The 21,054-nt window shown below is 51.7% G+C and overlaps 1 protein-coding gene across 1 annotated transcript in view; it reads left to right on the top strand.

Annotated features, from left to right (window-relative positions):
* CPNE7 (copine 7) overlaps positions 1 to 21,054 on the top strand; it is a 48,178-nt gene that overhangs the window by 22,621 nt on the left and 4,503 nt on the right. The window contains exons 11-16 of the mRNA XM_048515318.1: positions 4,273 to 4,406; positions 5,434 to 5,488; positions 7,045 to 7,096; positions 7,829 to 7,962; positions 9,238 to 9,474; positions 12,526 to 12,581. Of these exons, the coding sequence (XP_048371275.1) occupies positions 4,273 to 4,406; positions 5,434 to 5,488; positions 7,045 to 7,096; positions 7,829 to 7,962; positions 9,238 to 9,474; positions 12,526 to 12,581 (668 nt within the window). The remainder of the gene's footprint in view (positions 1 to 4,272; positions 4,407 to 5,433; positions 5,489 to 7,044; positions 7,097 to 7,828; positions 7,963 to 9,237; positions 9,475 to 12,525; positions 12,582 to 21,054) is intronic.

Below are 21,054 nucleotides of genomic sequence, written 5' to 3'. Positions count from 1 at the left end.
CTTCCAGGCCAGCAGCAAGTTGTACAAAGGGAGGGGGCTTCCCTCCACCTCCTCCCCAGTGGGAGTGTTTGCTGGGTGGGCTGTGGGATCCGAGGGCCGCTTTTCCAAGCACGTTCCCTCTCCTTGAATGTGGGCTGCGATTCCTGCCCTCTCACGTGCTGCAGAAGGAGGGCACCGGGGCCCACGCAGCTCCGGCCGTGGGCGCTCACGAGTCCCTGCAAGCCAGTTCCTCCTTGGTTGGAAGGGGCTCTTCGGTCTCTCTGTCTCTCGGGGTTGGCCAAGAGCCAGCCTGGCTTCCTTCCCTCCTCACAATCGTACCCACCCTGCTGCCAGACCTTTGGTGCCGCTTCGCACAGATTTCTCCCTTGAAAACAACCGGCACCCAGATTGCGTTTTGAAAGAGCACCTCCTTCTTGGAGTGAGTCAGATCCCGGAACATTCAGAGAACAGCTAGCTTCTGCTCACGGAGACGCAGCCAAGGAGCCGTCCCGGAGCAAGAGGCCGGCCACTCTGGGGGACATGCCAGCCGGTTGCCGTGGGGACTCTTGGCAGGAAGGGGATGGGCCAGGGACGGAGGGGCTGGCCGGGGGCACAAGGGGCAACTGGGTACTAGTCAAATGTAGCGGGCTGGGAGATGGCACACCGTCTCCCTTTGGGTGTCTCTGCATAAGCATAAGCATAAGCATAAGCATTTTATTGTCATTGTGCACGCACAACGAAATTTACAGCAGCATTCCTCGATGCACACAATTTCAGACTCATACAATTTCAGACTCATGCAATTTCAGACTCATACATCATCATCCTCCACCCATCCCTACATAGCCCCAAATACATCAATATGAAGCAGCGGAGTTTAGCATAGCCACAGCTCTAGAGTAGAAGCTGTCTCTAAGCCTCTTTGTCCTAGTTCTGAGGGCCCTGTATCGTCTGCCAGATGGTAGCAGTTTAAAAAGAGAGTGTGCTGGATGAGACGGGTCCCTTAGAATATTTTGGGCTTTATTTAGACTTCGGGCATTATAGATTTCTTCCAAGGAGGGGAGAGGGCAGCCGATAATCCTTTGTGCAGTATTGATCACCCTTTGGAGCGCCTTCCTATTCGCCACTGTGCAACTGGAGAACCATACACAGATGCAGTAGGTTAGGACGCTCTCTATAGCACAGCGGTAAAAGGACACCAGAAGTTTTCCATCTAGTTGTTGCTTCCTTAAAAGCCTCAGAAAGTACAGTCTTTGCTGGGCTTTCTTAACCACCATGGTAGTCTGTAATTCCCAGGTCAAATCCTCTTTAATCATAACGCCCAGGAATTTAAACCTAGCCACCCGCCCCACTTGATCTCCATTTATAGTCAAGGGCTGAATTTCTGAGCTATTCCTTCTATAGTCCACTATGAGCTCCTTTGTCTTGTTAGTGTTAAGAACCAGGTTATTTTCCCTGCACCATGAGAGCAGTCGGTCCACTTCATTCCGAGTAGGCAGACTCATCCCTCCAGAGATGAGCCCCACCACCGGTGTGTCATCAGCAAATTTGATAATTGTGTTACTATGATAGACAGGAGTACAATCATATGTATAAAGGGTGAACAGTAAAGGGCTCAACACACACAGCCCTGTATGCGTTCCCATATTTAGAGTAAGAACTGAGGAAACCCGATTTCCTAGTCTAACCCTCTGGGAACGCCCAGACAAGAAGTCCCTAATCCACAAACAGATTGAATGTGAGAGTCCAAGATCCACAAGTTTTGTCACCAGTCTTTGTGGCGTAGATTGTATTAAATGGAACTAAAGTCCGCAAAGAGCATTCGCACATAATCCCCCCCCTGCTGTTCCAGATGCGTCAAAGTAGTGTGGAGGCTAATGGCAATGGCGTCCTCCGTAGATCTATTAGTCCGATATGCAAACTGATGTTTATCAAATGTATCTGGAAGGCAAGAACTAATATGCCTATGGACCAGTTTTTCAAAACACTTCATGATGATGGGGGTGAGTGCCACTGGTCTATAATCCTGAAGATTGTCAGCAGGAAATCTCTTTGGTAGTGGAACAATGGTGGAAGCTTTCAAACAAGATGGAATGGTGGACTGGGATAAAGATCGATTAAAGATCCCAGTAAAAACACCAGCCAGTTGGTTAGCGCATTCCTTTAACACCCGACCGGGAATACCATCTGGTCCAGCAGCCTTCCTTGGATTCACAGCCCTCAAAACTTGCCTCACCTCATGTTCCTCCACAGTGAGGTGTGAGCTGCAATCACCTGGTGGCTGTGTGTCATCTCCTTCTGATAGACCTGTTTCAAAGCGGGCAAAAAAGTGATTTAGCTCCTCCGCCAGAGAAGAATCCCCATCCACAGAAATGTCATTGTTTGGTTTATGGTTGGTAATTTGTTGAATTCCCTGCCACACCTGCCTCATGTTGTTATTATTAAAATAATCTTCAATTTTTCTCTTATAACTCATCTTGGCTTGTCGAATGCCTCTCTTGAGACTGGCTCTCGCCGCACTATACTTTGCCTCATCACCAGATCTGAAAGCAATATTCCTGTCATGCAAAAGTCGCTGAACCTCCCTTGTCATCCAGGGTTTATGGTTGGAGTAAATCCGGATCAGTAAGAGTGTCTGTGCAGTGGGTGATATAACTCAGAACAGCAGTGGTATACTCCTCCAGATCTGGGTGGTAGAAAACATCCCAATTTGTTGTCTCAAAACAATCTTGAAGTAGTTTAGAGGCATCATCAGGCCAGGATTTTACAGTCTTTATTACAGGCAACACCCGCCTCCCAAGTGGAATATATGCTGGTGCCAGAAACAGTGATAAATGGTCTGACTGACCCAAGTGTGGTAACTGTATCACCTTGTAGGCATCCTTGATGTTGGTATACACTTTATCCAATGTATTGGCTCCTCTAGTGGGGCACCTGACATGCTGGTAGAGTTTAGGGAGCACTGTTTTTAAATTAGTATGATTAAAGTCTCCTCCTATAATGAGCACAGCATCAGGATGCTTTTTCTGCTGGTTTTCAACAATGTTATACAGAGAGCTCAAAGCTATGGCAGCATTAGCATCAGGTGGAATGTATACTGCAATGATGATAACCACACTAAACTCCCGTGGCAGATATATGGGTCTGCATCTAATAGTCATACTTTCCAAATCCCTTGAGCAGTGACCCCCTGTGATGCTTGCATTAGTGCACCAGCTTTTGTTCACATAGAGATTTAAACCCCCTCCTTTATGCTTCCCAGAATCTTTACTACTTCTGTCCTGCCGGAAAGAAGTGAAACCAGATAGTTCAACTGCTGAATCGGGAATGTGTGAGTGAAGCCAGGTTTCTGTAATTAATAAAACACAGCTGTTCTTGCCAAATCTGCTCTTCACAATTTGTAGCCTTAATTCATCCATTTTGTTGCTAAGAGATCGTGCATTAGTAAGAAAAATGCTTGGAAGTGCAGACTTGAAACTACACCTTCCCAGCTTAGTAAAAACACCAGCCCGGCGCCCTCTCTTCCTCCTTCTATCCCGCCTTCGTCTCAACCTCCTACCAGGAATTGTAATCCAGGGTTCCCCCGGGGTCCTAGCTGCCTCTGCCGGTATATTGTGAAGACATATGAAATCTTCCGTAATAGCCATTTCACATTTCAGTCCAATTTGTATTAAGACTTGCCGACTATAAAAACTCCTTGCTCCACGTAGCATGTTTAAGAAGCACAAAAACACAAGTCTCCTTCCGCATGCCAAGTCTCAGGAAGTGCTGGGGTGCATCGCAACGGGAGAGCAACAGAACGGAGAGGCCACCGGCTGCCTGCTTTTGCTATGCCCTGTTCAGGGCAACGAGACAGGAGATTGGTGAAGTCATCTGCCGTTTTCTGGACTGCCTTTGTTCTAGAATCCTCCGCTCAGGTCCTAGGGCCTACCTAGTCCTGGCCCCAAGGCCCCCGGACCCAAGAGGAGCAGCCTAGAACAAAGATTCCCCCACGACTGCCTGTTTCACTGCAAGAGAGGAGGAAACAGGCAGCCGAGGTCCCTGGCCAGAAGGAACGCAGAGAGAGTAGGGTCTGCCCCTCCCCTGCCTGTTGCAACGATGCAAAAAAGGCACACTCCTTGAATTGGGGCTCTCAAAATGGGGGCCCTGCCTCCACCTCCCCAAGGTGAGTGGGTCAGGAGGCTCAAACTCTGGAGCTGGCAGAGGAGTCTGTGGGGCACCCTCCTCTCAGCAGCGGGCAGGGCCCCCCCCCACCTGACGTGCACACTGTTCTCCTGGCCGTTCCCTCCCCAGGTGGCCATCGACTTCACAGCCTCCAACGGGGACCCCCGGAACAGCTGCTCTCTGCACTACATCAACCCTTACCAGCCCAACGAATACCTGAAAGCACTGGTCGCCGTGGGGGAGATTTGCCAGGACTACGACAGGTGAGCGGTGGAGGCAACTCCCTTTGCGGTTGCCACCTCCAGGTTGGGACATTCCTTGAGATTTGTGGGGGGTGGGGAGTCTGGGGAGGATGGGTTTTGGAGAGGGATATTCTGCCATGGAGTCCACCCTCCCAAGTGGCCATTTTCTTCAGGCCTCACCTAGAGGATAAACAATACACAGGACACAGTGTGAAGGCCCTTGTGGGACACACTGTCGCTGTATCACAACACACAAAATGCAAATATATAGCAAATGACTGCATAAGATTTCAGTGATGTTTTTGATGATGATGATGATGATGATGTTTTTGATGATGATGATGATGGTGGTGGTGGTGGTGGTGGTGATGATGGTAGATTTCACAGCTGCCAGATCTTTAGCTGGTTGTTGGCCTTCATTACAATTCGAGCCTCACCCAGAGGCCTAGGAAGTTGCAATGTATCGGCGTAGTATTCGTGCGGATCCCAGCAGGGATGCCTTCTGAATTTGACCAATGATAATTTTGTCAATTTGAAGATGTTTCAAGTGCTTGAAGATGTTTTCAAGTGTTTTCGGGATGGCACCCAGCCATGATGATGATGATGATGATTTGATGATGATGATGATTGTAGATTTCACAGCTGCCTATCATCATCATCATCATCATCATCATCATCATCATCATCATCATCATCATCATCATCATCATCATCATCATCATTATTATTATTATTATTATTATTATTATTATTATTATTATTATTATTATTATTATTATTATTATTTGGACCTGTTGGCAGTCTGGCTTATTTGACTGTGTTGGGCGTAAGGAAAGTTGCCTTTTCCTCACTTGCCCCTCTGCCAGGTCTCCTCAACAACACGCACACCACGAGTTCAGTGTGCCCTGAGTTCCCACAAATTCAGTGGCCAAGTCAGGTCAGGACGCCCGTGTCGGGGGTGGGTGCTGTTTCCTGGGGGTGCTGTTGACTGTGTGGCCAAAGATGCTCCCCCGTGTGTCTTCTGACCTTGAGTCCTGCCTCCTCACAGCGATAAGAAATTCTCAGCCTTGGGCTTTGGAGCCAGGATCCCACCAAACTATGAGGTAAGTCCAGGACTGCACAGAAGTTGGAGCGGGAGGGGGTTGGTGCCAGAGAAGAGGGGCCATGAGATATGCAGTTGTAGGGACAAGACCACTGCTTACATGCGCGCGCGCGCGCACACACACACACACACACACACACAATGACTGAGAGTCATGATTTGGGCCCCTTCCTTTGTGTTTGTGCCACATGGAGCTGGACTTTTCCTCCCACGAGGCCTCCAGGCCGGGCATCACTGGGTCAACCTACATAGGTTTGCTTTCAGAACAGAAAAGTAGAGAGAAGTACATAAAGTGAGTTATTTGGCTCTTGCCTTGGTTATGAACTCCCCCGATGGGTTTAGACCAGCCATTTTCTCTCATTGGCCTACCTTACAGGGGGGTCATAAGGATTACAAAAAGGTAATGCACATGAAGAAGTGCTTTGAACATGAAAACATTATAAAAATGCTAATTCTGATTACAGTCTCAGGCCAAAATCTGTCCTGACGCCTGCTACGTGAAATCCCATTTTTAACTATGGCATCAGGAACGGAACGCCGAGCTCTGTTCTCTCGCCACTATCCTGTGTCGTCTTCCTCACTACTTATTGTTAACGTATTATTTATGTATTAAAGCGTTGATTTCCTGCCTTTCCTTGTGGCAGCTGATGACAATCGTTAAAAACATTGTCAGTTGGAAGGAAAATGAAATAGCAGAGCCCAAATCTCTTTGCCGCCCCCCCACCCCCAAAGATGCCTGATCCACATGGGAGAGATTTGGGGGAAAGGTTCCAAAGTCAGACCTGAGTGTCGACATAGAGGCTGGGATGGCCCCTGTCAATCTGCCCGGTTCCAGGCTGGGTCCTGGGTGTAGCTGCAGGGGAATGGAAGAAACTGGGGGTCTCCAACACAGACGCTGGCCCTTAACTGGCCCCCCAGGACAGCCACGGAAGGCTGCTGTCAATTATTGACTCTGATCTCCCCATAATTCCCACAGTTCCCTTTGCTGACAGTGGAGCTGAGGATCTCTCTGAGTCACTGACAGCTCTGAACGGGCAGCTGGCTCCTCTCCCCTGACACTCAGGGGCAGGGGGGAAAAAACCTTCCCTTGCTTGGAGGGCCAGATCCCCCAGAGGGGACAGAGGCCTGCTGAGTGCCCTTTGGGCCAGACCAGGTAAAGAGCAGGAGAGAGAGGAAGTCTGGAGCCCCGGGGGAAAGCAGGAAAGCAGTGCAGGTGGGGGGGGGGGGATGTCTGCATCTTTGGCATGATTCCCCAGGTCAAGCCGGGTCACAGCTTTGAAACAGGCGAAGTGACAGCAAAGACAAAAGGGTGCCTTTGGGCCTGGGCAGAGGGCCTTTCCTCACCCCTGACATCCTCCACATGTGCAGGTGGAGGACTCTGGGCTTCTCCAGGGTGCAGCTGGAGCCCCTCCCCCCCCCCAGCACTTCCTGCTGGAGCAGCCGCCTTGCCTCAGCTGAGCCTTCCTGAGCTCAGACTGCCGGGCTGCAGCAGGGAAGCCCCCATCTTGCGCCCACAGGAAAGCTCACCCCCAGGTGTCCTCTTGTCTCGCTGCCCAGGTCTCCCACGATTTTGCCATCAATTTTAACCCAGAAGACGATGAGTGTGAAGGTAAGGAACAGGTGGGGACTGTCGCCAGGGCTTCCCGCCCGGGCCTCTGCTCCCTGCCTCCTTGCCCCGTCTCTGCTCTTGCTCCCGTTCTTGCTCCCCAAGTTCTGCTCCTGTCTCTGCTCCTGCCCTGCCTCCTGCTCGTTCTGCTCCTTGCCCTGCCCAGCTCCCATCTCTGACATGCCAGCAGCCCACCATACCTGTCACTCAGCCTCTGGGTGCCGCGGGGCTTTTCCAGGCCAGCCCTCCAGTGCTGGGTTCCCTCCCAACGGGCTCCCTGGTTTTCTTGGATCAGAGATCTGATCCCAAGACAGAATCAGATAAATGCATGAAGGCCAGTTTCCTACAAGGAGTAAGGGTCTGCCCACAGCCCCCTCCCCAGGAAGAACATCAGAAGAGCCCTCTGGCTCTCAGTGAGGGTCCATCTAGTCCAGCATCCTGCTTCGCTGAGTGGGCAACCGGTTCCTCTGGAGGACCAACTAGAATCTGAGACCTCCCCTGATGCCGCCTCCTGTCACCGGAATTCAGAGGTTAACTGCCTCTGAGCATGGAGGTTTCCTTTAGTCGCCGCTGATCAGCCAGCCCTCCACGAATCCACCCAATTCATACTGGGGGTTTCCTCTTGTTGCTGGAGCAGCACAGACCGCCAGGCCCTCCATCAATCCAGGTCCCCAACCGTGGAAGCCCCTTTCCTTGTGTCCTTCCCTCCCCTGACCCCTCCCGTCCCCTTGCTAGGAATCCAGGGTGTGGTGGAATCCTACCAAAGCTGCCTGCCCAAAATCCAGCTCTACGGGCCAACCAACGTGGCCCCCATCATCTCCAAAGTGGCCAGAGTGGCGGCCGAGGAGGAGAAGACGAAGGAGGCCTCGGTGAGTGAGCCTGCAGCAGGGAACGGGGGGGGGGGGGGGCAGCCACCTACATCCTCTGCAGATGTCTCCGACCAAAGGCTGAAGGAACACAGGCTGAGTCTCCCCCCCTTGTCCCCCCTTGGTGGCAAGGGGCCAGGGCGGGGAGGGCTGTCCTCAGAGCCTGCGGTGTGGGCGTGTGTGCGTGCGCACGTGCTGAATTAAATAAGGGGACTTCAATTAAACCCCTGTTCATTATTTACGCAGACGAGGCGCTCGGGGGTTGCGGCATGTGGCGGGCTTTGCTTCTTCTGGGATCTCGTCAACTCTCTGCTCATTAAGAAGCTGAAAGCTTTGCTGTCGCCAGGCCTTGGAAGGAAGTGGCAGCGTGTGCCTAATGCGTCCCTGCAAGTCAGAGATGCCAGTGGGGGGGGCCAGTGGGCCACGTCAGGGACTTGTGTGTCCTGCTCTGGGTGGAGTTGGGCCCATCGCGGGTCCAGGAGCAAGAGATAAGGGGTGGCTTGGGGGGGGGGGAATGGAGAGGAACCCCCTCCTTTGTCTGTTCTGGCAGGGCTTTTGTGGTACACTAAACACTGTGTGTCCCCCAGACCTTTGGGTTGTGTGGTCATGCTACAGCCAGCAGCAGTGGCGTAGGAGGTTAAGAGCTCGTGTATCTAATCTGGAGGAACCGGGTTTGATTCCCCGCTCTGCCGCCTGAGCTGTGGAGGCTTATCTGGGGGATTCAGATTAGCCTGAGCACTCCCACACATGCCAGCTGGGTGACCTTGGGCTAGTCACAGCTTCTCGGAGCTCTCTCAGCCCCACCTACCTCACAGGGTGTTTGTTGTGAGGGGGAAGGGCAAGGAGATTGTCAGCCCCTTTGAGTCTCCTGCAGGAGAGAAAGGGGGGATATAAATCCAAACCCTTCTTCTTCTTCAGTGGCGCGTGAGATGTTCACATGAAGTTTATGGACCGTTGTGATGTTGCTCATCAATTGCTAGACCAGCTGCCCCCTCTCTGGCTCACTATGTTGAGGGGCCCCTTTTGACCCCATGAACGTGCTGCTGCCTTCGCCTGCTGGGGCTCCAGTCCTGGCCGCCATGGACCTTGTGATGCTCTGCAGCCACAGCTGGGACTGAGGAGCCGGCAGCCTCCATGCGCAGCAGACAGAATGATGCCTGGCGAAGAGGCAGATGTTTGGGAGGCCAGGACTGGGTCCCCGGAGGAGCAGCATCCAGACGCCCTGAGATGCCGCTGGAGACCCTCAACCGATCCCTCTTCCCCCACTTGTCTCCGTAGCAATACTTCATCCTGCTCATCCTGACCGACGGGGTGGTGACCGACATGGCGGACACGAGGGAGGCCATCGTCCGCGCCTCCTACTTGCCCATGTCGATCATCATCGTGGGCGTGGGCAACGCTGACTTCACCGACATGCAGATCTTGGACGGGGATGACGGGATCCTGCGTTCCCCCAAGGGGGAGCCGGTGCTGCGAGACATCGTCCAGTTCGTCCCCTTCCGAGAGTTCAAGAACGTAAGTGGCCCTGCGAGGCGGGCTCCTCCGAGCGGCTCTGCCGCCTTTAAGGGCAGGGCGGTGCCTACTCATTTCCTGCAAAAAACATGGAGGATCCAGGAATACATTATGCACTCCATAGAGCACACAAGGCTCTGCTCCTCACCTCCAGCCCTGCCCCTCATTAGCCAGGTAGCAACTGCAGTTTTGTTGAAGGCTTTCATGGCTAGAATCACTAGGGTGTTGTGGGTTTTCCAGGTTGTATGGCCATGTTCCAGTAGCCCCTGATGGAGAAAATGCTACTGGAACACGGCCATACAACCCAGAAAACCCACAACACCCTAACTCCATGGTGAGACTTGGCACCTTCATAGAGTAATTTGCACTCAGCAGGATATGGAACTCTGATCAGCATTCTGTCAGCCATTTGCCAGCCCGGGTCAATTTGCCATGCTGGCAGGGGCTGATGGGAATTGTAGTCCATAACATCTGGAGTGCCAAAGGTTCGCCACCACCTAACTGCAGTTTCTTCAAGGTAAGCTTGAACCAACACTGTGTCCGCCATTGCCATTCATTTCCATAAGTGGCTCTTCCATCCCTTTTAAACAACTGCAAACTGCCCACTCTGTCAGTTCCTTCCAGCAGAGGATCAGGTGGCTTTGTGTCGCCAAGTGGCATTTCCCTGGGCTCCCTTTTTGGTTGTTTGTAGGTTGGGATCATTTCTCTTGGTTTTATGGTGCCTCTTGATGACTTCCTGGCAACCCCAGAGGAGAAACGCCGGCCATAAATATTTCAATCAATCCATTCTGAGAGCAGGGAAGAAGTCTTGCCCTCTGCAAACCTTGAATTCTCTGTTTTCTCTTCAAACAGTCAGGCCACAGAGGGGGGCTGGTGCTCAACCCCAAAGTCAGAGGCTCTAGAGATGAACTAGACTCTCTGGGCTGGATGGCTGGCCCTCGTCCCAGGTCTGTTGGGTTGAGCAACTTTGGAGGCTCTGCAGTGCAAGGCCTGGAGCTAGCTAAAGAGAATGGGTGTGAGCTTTGGGGATAAGGCCACACAGCCATCCAGAGACAGCCAGGCAGACCCTGGGGGGTCCTGAAACAAGAGCCCTCCCTCTGAAGGACCAATTCAGGCCACAGGGCCAGGAGAGGACTCAGCATCTCTGGGCCTCCTTTCCCCATTGGGCTTTGAGTTACCACAAATCACAGTGACTGGTCAAGGACCACACCTGCAGTCCTGATGTTTACATTTATTTTCAGATGTACAGGACCTGAATTGGATTGGGGCAGTGATGCGTGGCAAGGGGGTATTCAGTCTCCCCTTCATGCCATAAGTGCCCCCAAGTCCCACTCTGTGTTTCAAGAGAAGGGGGCCCAGGGAAGGAGGGGCATTCTCTGCTCCAGCCACCGGGTCTGGTTTGCACATATCAGGAAGAAAAATCTCCCTTTTGGGTGCTTTTGACAGCCAGAGGAGTCCAGAGGAGCTGGCCGCTGCAAACGTCTAATTGGTTTGATTGTCAGTAAGTTTGGCCCTTGGAGACCACCTCTTCCTTGGCCTCCAAATGTCACAACACAAGATTAACCCCTTTGGCCCTGCTGGCGCCAGAAGTGACAGGAGTCGGGAGTGCAAACTGGGAACTCAGACAGTTCCCCTCCCACCCGCCCCCGCAGGAGATCAGCCTCCTGCCCCCCCCTGTTCCCACGGCTGAGGATAAAATGAAGGGGAGGAGAGTGGCACGAGTTGCTTTAGGTCCCCATAAGTAAAAATCCACAAAAGGACTCCTCCCAGGTCTGGACCAATCTCTGCTTAATCCTTTTTAAAATGTCCTCAGGCCTCTGCATTTGTCAAAGGCACTCTCTGGCATTAAAAGATTGCTTGTGGCTGAGGCTGGACTCAAATGAACCCCCTTCCTTGGGGTTACTGCGTACTTATGGGACCGCCTCTCCTGGCACATCCTCCAAGGAGCTTTTTGATCATCAGGATGCCCACTTTCCTGGTGATCCCCAGCCCCGGAGAAAGTCCCAGCCCTCGGCCCTTTCAGTGCCCCGGGTAGCCTTCCCAGGGACGCCTGGTCCAAGGGAGAACGGGCTGTGCAGCTTAGAGCAATTCCCAGGTCTCCAAAGCTGAGTTTGTTCTGCCAGGCGGATGGTTGAGGCAGTTTTCAGTTACCATTCGGGCCTCCCCCACTCACCATCGACCACCAGTTATTAATTATTAAATTGGTCCCCGTGGCATGGTAGTTTTTTTACTGTTTAGTACAATTGACAAGGAACCCACCATCTGAATTGCTGTATTTTTATCGGATATTTTGAATAATGTATATTACTGTATTGCCGAAGGCTTTCATGGCTGGAATCGCTGGGGTGTTGTGGGGTTTCTGGGCTGTATGGCCGTGTTCCAGTAGCATTTTCTCCTGACGTTTCGCCTGCATCTGTGGCTGGCATCTTCAATGGATCTGGTGGTAGTCAAGCAAAGCAAGTGGAATATATATACCTGTGGAATGTCCAGGGTGGAAGAAATAACCATTGGCATTGGTTAACAAGTGTACAGGGTGCACTTAGCAAGTGTGATTTGCATGCGTTAAGTGGAATCCACCCATTTTAGCATATGTAAGCAAGAATGAAGTTGTATTGTCGAAGGCTTCTCACGGTCAGAACATTAGGGAGGCTAGAAGGCTGAATAAGGGTTAGCAGTAGCTTCCCGATTTGTTTCAGTATCTGTGGCTGGCATCAGATCCTCTGAAGATGCTAAAATACAGATGGCAGGCGAACGTTGTGGAGAGAATGTTGCTAGAACACGGCCATACAGCCTCGAAACCACACAGCACCCCAAGAATGAAGTTGCATAATCAATTAGTGAGGGCATCTTAGTTAGTAGTGGCCTTGCACTTGAATCCATTTGATTGTTTCCTGCCCAGGAGACATCCGGTATCTTCAACATTCTAAACACATAAAAAACTTAATGAACCCCTGAGGTTCCAGGCCCCCTCCGATAGAGACAGAGGGCTGAAGGAAAAGTCTTCCCGGGTAGGGAGAGAGGAGACCCACTCACTCCCTGACTCCTTGTCTTGTGGCATCTCCTAGCCAGCTTTGGCCAAGTGTGTCCCAGCAGTGTGCCTCAAGCAGGTGGTGGAATATTACAGCTGGGCTAAGGCTCTCCTGCCCTGCACTAGGGAAGCACTCCAGACTCCACCCCTGAACTCACCCTCAGTGAGGAGGGGCCTGACTTGGGCACCTGCCTGTCTTCCCCCTTCATCCACCAGATCTTTCCCTCCTAGGAAGAAAAGGAGACAGGAGAATGCTCCAGAAATGGCTGGAAACAGAAGGGTGGGGAAAGGATAAGCCCTCCTGACAATTGGACCGGCCAGGCCCCAGAGAAGATCCTGTGCAGAGCAGGACTGTGTGGCCATTTGTACACACCCCAATGTCTTTCAATGGGTCCCTTCTCAGTGGTCTCCGGCCCTATGTAGCTTGAGCTGGCAGGGAGACAGCCCCAAGATGCCCATCCCTTCCCAGGGAACAGAGGAGGGCTGCCAAAGAAGAAGAAGAAGAAGAAGAGTTTCATTTCTATCCCCCCTTTCTCTTGCAGGAGACTCTGGGGGTTTTCTTATTAATCTCTTGCCTCCCCCCTTCCCCTCACAACAAACACCCTGTGAGGGTGGTGGGCTGAGAGAGCTCTGAGAAGCTGTGGGACTAGCCCAAGGTCACCCAGTTGGCATGTGTGGGAGTGTACAGGTCGCAATCCTGGACCTCCCCAGATAGTCTCCTTCCACAGCTCAGGCGGCAGAGCTGGGAATCAAAACCCGTTCCTCCAGATTAGATACACGAAGCTCTTGAACCTCCTGCCTACCACTGTTGCTCTCCTAGCATGGGAGTCCTGATCCCAGAGCCTCCAAGGGGGTATATGGCTAGGTCTCAGCTTGGATCAGCTAACAGGAGGCTGGCAGGAGAAGGTGCAGGGAGGGCGGGCAATTGGGCTGCACACACAGGCAAGGGATCCCGGGTGCAGTTCTGGCCTTCTTCTCTGGTCCCTGGCAGCAGAATGAAGCAGGGCCTCCTCCTCTTCCTCCCTCCTCCCTCCTGGGAAAAGTAGCTAGAGAGATCTTACAAACTTACTTCCAGGAGAGGTTGGTAGGCAGGAGTGGGAGGAGTGAATGGATGGAAAAACAGTAGGGGGAGGAGGACTCTGCACAGTCTCGGGGAAGAGCTGGGACTGGGGTTACGGGTCAACATAGTAGAGAGGATCCCACCCCCACCTGTAGCAAACACGCTTAGGATCTTTGTGGGCTTCCTTTGTTGCCTGATACTGCCAGCAGCGCCTCCTTATCTGATGGAGATGAAGGGACCTGGGGGGGGCGGGGCGGCTTATGGTATTATTCCCAAGTTGTGCAAATGTCGGCACCTTTGCTGTGGGAAAGATTTCCAACCTCTCTTGACCCCTCTCCCTCAAGCAAGTGGGCCCACCCAAATCCTACACTCAGTCCCTGTTGTTCAGAACAGCTGGTGGGGTGGGGCAGAATTGCTGGCTTGGCTTCCTGGACAGTGGTGCCTGGGCCACAACAGCTCAAAAGGGGCCCGGACCCCATCCCTCTGGTACTCCCTTCCCTTCCTTCCTGCCCCACCCTGTGCATGAAGTTCGGGCTGGGCTGCTTGGGAGGCATCGTGGTCTGGCCCCTTCCCTCTTCCCTCCATGTGGTCCATGGTCCCTCTTTTCACTGTGATGTTAGTTTGTTTTGCCCAAGGTTTCCAGCATGACAAATCTACTGTTCTTTGATGTACCAAGAGAGGCAGCCAAATAAAAGAGGTCTATAAGTTTCTCCCCTCGGCTTTGTATCTTCTTTGATGGGGCAAGTTGAGTCTTGGCTGTGCAGAATTATTGAAGAGCCACTGTGAACTGGGGCCAGTTCACAAGATGCAGGAGTGCAAGCAACTCCAGGCTCACTGGACCATCCCTGGACACACCCCCTTTGAGGGGCTCCTCTCCCACCCCCCCCACAAGCTGTGAGAGAATGAAAGCAATCCATTCATGGGCAGTGATGAGGATCTGGGGTAATTTTTTAGTAACAGGTTCCCATGGTGGTGTAGACCCAAACCGTGCCGTAGCGCCAATGGGGCTGGGCACAAGCCACTGGAAGCCCTCCCATTTCCTAATAGCTGGTAAGACCCCTGGACCAGTTCTTGGAGAAATATTGCCTGTCAGCCTTGTGGTTGCCCCTTGTGGCCTCCTGGGGGAGTGAGGAAACCTGCCTTTAGCTTGTGCTCGGCCAAGCACTGGGATGAAGGGGAATTCCCTGGTTGCCAGATCTGGGCTGGGAAATTCCTGGACATTTGGGAGTGGGAGGGACCGGACCATCCACTCCCTCCAAAGCAGACCTTGGCCCCAGGAGAGCTGGTCTGTGTTGTCTGAGAGATCAGCTGTGTGTGCCCACAGGTCTCTTTTTGTGCTCCAGTGGTGGGATCCAAAAGTTTTCAGTAACAGGTTCCCATGGTGGTGGGATTCAAACTGTGGCTTAGTGCCAATGGGCTGGGCGGGCACCACAGGGGCGCGGGCCAGGCATCTCCGGGTGGGGGCATCTCCCAAGGGTTGTGGTGGCACGAAGCTGCTCACGGGTCCAGGCAAGTGGGAAACCAATGCACGAGGGCGCAGGCTGCTACACACACCGGTGCACCTCTGCTAGACTGCTTCCCAAGTCTCCCTATGCTACTACTTCCAGGTGCATGACCATAAGTGGGTGAAATCACGTGGGGTAAAATCACCTCTCGCACACACAAATAATTAGGGTAACCTTACTCGGAACCTGTGAGAACCCGTTGGATCCCACCTCTCGTTCATGGGCCTTTTTATCCCTCAGAGGATCCAAGGATTCTGCTAATTCAAAACTGCAGTTTAATAAATGGTGAGAGGAAAAGTCCTGAGTGCTTTGGATCTTGTGCCCGCTTGTAGAGGAATGGACGCTATTTTGGCCTGCCACACAGGTCTGTAGGCAGGATTGCATTCAGTGTCCTGCATGGACCTGGCTGCCACTTTTTGTGGGTCTAACCTAATTTGTTTGTTTTGAGAAGCAGCCGTCTTGTAATGGGGGCTCCAGCCACAGACTATTTAACAAGCATTAGTCACTTCAAACGGCTACAGAGAGTCTCAAGGCCTCCCTGCTGTAAAGGGTGCTATGGCCGGCTCTCGGGGTAAGGCTTCCTGTTTTGTGAAGTCCTTGACAGGAGCAGACTGAGGCAGTGCTCGTCGCTAACAGGCCATGCGCTTGGAACCTGAAAAAACCGAGCTCTCCAGCCTCGGGACTGGGAACAACAGGAGCTGGGTTGATGTTTAGGAAGTTCGCTGCACCATCTGTGGGGCCAAAGTAAGTTGTTGCAGCACATCTGCACACAAAAAAAGGCACATCACTGCCCAGTTGCCTGATGCACAAAAGTCTGAGCCACCCACTCCACAGCCATCCGTGTTCTCTGAGACCCTTCGGCCCTGTGTTGGGGCCAGCTGGCAGAGAAAACCTATGGGCACTTCTGACTCAAATGCATGGAAGAGACATCGGGAGTGGGAACCGAAAGTGAGATGGCTAGTCCTGCATGAGCTTCTCCGGATCTCAAGCATGTTGGAAGCAGTGCTGACTTACACTGCTTTCCTGCCCCATCCTACAGAGAGGGAGTTTTGTAAATGAAGCGAGTCAGTGGCTGGGGATAGGGACTTAGGAATTTGTCACCCTTTACTCTATCATGCTGGGACTCTATCCCTTTGATGTAGACTGCTACCTTGGGATCTCCCTTGCTTCCTACTTCTCTCTCAGAACCCTTCCATCTTACCTTCACCATGCCTTGGGGAGAGGATGTGTCTCCCATCGGCCCGGCCCATCCAGCTAGATTAGTTAGGAAGTAGTGTGAACCGTTAACACCCAAAGAGCAGTTTGCTTCAACTGCCTTTTCCATGGGAAAAGAAAACAATTTGGAGTCCTAAAATAATTTTTGGACATTTAAAAATAAAGATAACACTGTGCTATAGGGGTTTTACCTTTTACTCTGCTCGCCCTGAGAAGTTTGATGGATGCGGCCCCGCCTCTGCAGGCAGGGATGGGGCTAGCTGGGTTTATTCTCACTGCTGTTTGGAAGGTGCCCTGCCCCACTCCCCAACGTGGGGCAGGCTTGAGAGGGAAGCTCCCTCAGTGTGGCTCCAGCCAGTTGTGGGTAAAGAGGCAAGCCTCACTCTTTGGGCTGGTCTGCAGGGCGGGCAAGGATGGGGCCAGCGGCTCAGCCTGCGGGAGCCGCAGAGTGTATATGGGTGCCAAAGAAAGCCTGCACATGCCTGCTCTCAAGCAGCAGGTTCTCTACTCCTGGAATACAGATAGCAACCCAATTGTCTCCACCTTCTATCCAAGTAGAATGGGAGTTCCTACTCTAATAAATACTCTTTTCATTAGCGATTAGAAACTACAAACGACTCTTGGACTTTCTTTGTGTCTGAAGTTCTCTCTGGCTAGCCATGCCCAGCCAATGCTAGTAGGTGCCCAGGTAAGCTTCCCTGCAAGTTCAGCCTCCTCTGTGCTTCTGCATACTTTTGGTAAGTGGGAAACACACGCATTCAGGGTGTGGTTCCTCCCAACTGTAAGGCAGCACCCACATGACTGACTGGAGTATCACTTTTCTGATGCAGCATGTAGCAATGGATCCAGCCTGCCTTAGCCAGGGAGGAAGATGGTGACCAGCCTGGCTCCATCTCGCGGATATTCTGCTCTCTCCCTCGAGAGAAAACTGTCTCACCCAGCTGGGGATCTCAGCCTCAGGAGGTGGAAGCTCAAAGATGTTGTTTTTTAAAGCAGAAACAGGAAAGGAGGGAAGCGCTGGGGAGTGAGCTCTAGTTGCATTGTGGAAGGTTTGAGTTCCCAGGTCATGGTTGGCAAGGATGGAAAATAAACTATTTCAATGGGATTTCTTTGGCTTAACAGAAGCAGATTGGCAGGATGCTCTGTGCTGAGATTGTTCTTGGCAAACCAAAGGGTCTGCCTGCCTCCCTCCCTATTATAGTCTTGATCAAACCTCTTTGGGTGGGCAGCTCCCCACCTCCGTTTTGGTATCCTCAATTCACCTCGGGTCAGCTTTGGTACCAGGATGGGCTCACATGGTCTCTTTTGAGTGTGGCTGCTGCCCTCATTTCCCCATCGGGCTTGACTCGGGAGAGACATCCTGATTCAGGCATCTTTTTTGCAGCATGACAAAAAAAGACCACTTCATGGTGTAACGCTGGGCAAATAATGGAAGCCCTGGCTCACAAGAGCAGCGTCTCAAGGACATCGTGCAGAAGAGAGGCCCTTGAGTCCATTATATAAATAATATCAGAAAGACCAGAGAGAGAGAGAGAGAGAGAATGTTCTGCAATAAGTCTCCCACAGGGCTTCTGGAGGGGACATTCCTTTTCAAAAAGCACCATGGACAGAGGGGGGGGGGGGGGGCTTCCAAAGAGGTCTTCAAGATGACCCTCCCTCCTCTGGGAATTGTTTCTGTAGGACAAGTGATGGTTTAACCCTTAATGAGGTCGATTGCCCAATCTGCAAACTCCAAAACCCAGCCTTATTTATCGCAGTGCCAACAACGGCAATTTAACCTGAATACTGAGGTTTTAGTTGAAAAAAAGGTGGGTTCGGTATGCAAGCTACCTCGGGAGTAAGCTTATGGATAATGGTGGCTTTGGTCTGAAGCAACTGTGCAACTCTCTTCCAACGGGTGAATCATGACTTAGAGGGTTTTACCAGAAGCAGTCCCGCCGTAGCTTACTTCCCAGGTAAAGGGATCAAGCTTTAGTTCTTCAAGGAAAATCCAGCAGTGCTTGTTCAGCTAACAGGGGTTACCTACACTTTTTTCCCAAAATTAGTCTTAGGGTTTAATGCTAATAATCAAGCCCAGTGGCCCAGGCCAGCCTAGATGTGTGTGGGGGGAGACTCTGTTTGGCGATGCCCACAGAGAGGGCTCTGAGTGCCACCTCTGGCACTGCCATAGGTTCGCCACCACTGCTGTAAGAGGCAGGTGGCGCCCACAACAAGCCATCAAGATGCTCTGGACTCGGGATGAGCTTGCGGAATCAAATGTCCTGGTTGGACCGCCTCCCTTGGTCTTGCAAACAGAGGGGTCACTTTCTGTGGCTTCCTTCCTCTGTAGTCTCATGCTGGGTCTTGCTCTTCCTGTTGGCTCTCTAACTCTTTCCAAGCATCATTGTCTTCTTCCAGAGCTCTGCAGTCATAGTCACCAGCACCCCAGAGTTCGGGCTTGGATTTGTTCTAGAATTCACTTCTTGGGGATGGGGGTTGGTGGTCCAGGCATCTGTAAACCTCCTTCAACAACTATATTTCAAAGGAATCTGTAGCAGAGTCGGATTATCCCCCCTTCTCCTGCAGGAGACTCAAGCGGCTTACAATCTTCAGTCCTCTCCCCCTCACAACAAGCAACTTGTGAGGTGTGGTGGGGCTGAGAGATTCGAAAAGCTGTGACTAGCCTTAAGGTCACCTAGCTGGCATGTGGGCTTTGGAGTACAGGCTAATCTGAATTCCCCAGATAAGCCTCCTTACAACTCAAGCAGCAGAGCTGGGAATCAAACCCGGTTCCTCCAGATCAGAGTGCACCTGCTCTAGGCCATCACGCCACTGCTATGCTTCTACCTTTTCCGTAGAGTTTCATACTGGATATATAATAATAGGGAATACTATTGCATGAATTAATCCTATCTTGGTTGCCAGTGACCCATCCTGACATGAAAGAACCTTTTCTAACCTCTTCGTAGCTGCCCTTCCCACCTCAAATTGCCTTCTGATTTCTTTTGGTTGCAGTCTCCTTTGATTGATGATGGAGCCAAGGAATAGGAATGTCTGGGAAAAAATTCATTTCTAGATCTCTCTGAAGATGCCAGCCACAGGATGCAGGCTGTTCAGGCTTAAAAATACTACCGGAACATGGCCATACAAACCCAGAAAACCCAACTAATCCCATTTCCCCTATTATCCATCTTAAAGTTGAGTAACTCTTCAGTAGTCATTTTTGGTGGTCTCTTTGATGTTCAGCCGAAATGTAAAATCAAGATGTTGTCTGTCAGAAAACAGAAAATTCTCTTGGTTCCTGGATCACAAATAATGCTTGGGAATTCCACCTGATCGCATCTCACCTGTGGGAAACAGTAAAGAGGCCTGCGTCAGAAGGGTCCCTTCATTAAGGTAATCAAAGAGATAAATTGTGCTATGTCACCTGAGGATAAACATCCAACCCTGTAAAAGATTCATTAGAGCAGCATTTTGTCTTCCAAGGGAAGCCAACCAGATAATTTCAGCTCCAAGAACCAGGGCACACCTCATCCAAGATCATGCTTGATGGTCTTTGTGGAGGATAGCTTTAAAAGGGGCTTGACAGATTTATGGAGGAGAAGTCGATTTATGGCTACCTAATCTGGATCCTCTTTATCTGAGATTGCAATGCCTTAACAGACCAGGTGTTCGAGAACAGCCGCGAGAAGGCCATTGCTTTACCTCCTGCATGTGAGCTCCCAAAGGCACTCCAGGGCCACTGCAGTAGCAGAGAGCTGGACTGATGGACTCTGGTCTGATCCAGCTTTCGTATTTGTCTTTTTTTTTTAAGTGTTCTTATGTTCTTATGAGGGGAAGAGGGGCATGATTTAGAGATAACTTCAGCCATAGCTGTGGAGGAAACAAAGACTAATCATGCTCTTTCCCAGTGCAGGCCAGTTTTTTTTCAGAGATGGTGACCCTTGCTAACCAGAGCTGGGATTCACAGTCGGCAATAATCCCAACTCTCCCTGCCTGACACCCCCCCCCCCCGCCCCCGGACCAACTCAACGGGCTTTCACTACAAACAGCTCCATTCAACAGAGACAAAGTGGGATTATTTCTGACTGTCGGGATAATTGCTCAAATTGTTCTAACAACAAAAATGGGGGGCCAGCGAGATGCATCTATGCTGGACAAGGATGTGGTTTTGATGGGGAAGCACTCCAAGGAGTGGGAAGCAGCCTGTGCGCTCGAGTCGCCGGCGCAAACCGCTGCAGCCGGATACTTCCCAGCTGCTGAACTGAATTAGCTGCCAGCCTCTTGCTGGTGTCCACAAGCTGCTTTCTGGAAGCTGACCTGGCCCAGCAGGAGAGGCGGGTTCACCAAGGCATGCACGCCCCATCTGCGCTGGCGAGAGGCCCGTGACTATGCAGTGCACTCATCGCCACACTTCATGCATGGGCCCACGGATCTCTCTTAAGAGTAGACATGCTCATGGGAAGAGTGGCCAGCCAGAGTGAGCAGGCAAACAAGGAGGGCTTACCATGTGGGCAGAGAAGAAGTGCTGTGCAATCCATTGGTACTGGTATTTTCTCAGAACAAAAAAGAGGATTTCCGTACACCCCATCTTTAAGAAGAGAAGAAGAGTTTTGATTTATGTCCCCTTTCTCTCTTGTAGGAGACTCCAAGTGGCTGACAATCTCCCTTGCCCCCCCCCCCCCCCAGAACAAACACCCTGTGAGGTAGGTGGGGCTGAGAGAGCTCCGAGAAGCTGTGACTAGCCCAAGGTCACCCAGCTGGCGTGTGTGGGAGTGCTCAGGCTAATCTGAATT

Source organism: Sphaerodactylus townsendi, linkage group LG14, assembly GCF_021028975.2.
Source record: "Sphaerodactylus townsendi isolate TG3544 linkage group LG14, MPM_Stown_v2.3, whole genome shotgun sequence".
In the NCBI taxonomy this organism is placed as follows: Eukaryota; Metazoa; Chordata; class Lepidosauria; order Squamata; family Sphaerodactylidae; genus Sphaerodactylus; species Sphaerodactylus townsendi.
The sequence above is the reverse complement of the archived record's forward strand: the minus strand, read 5'-3'. Positions and strand labels throughout refer to the sequence as shown.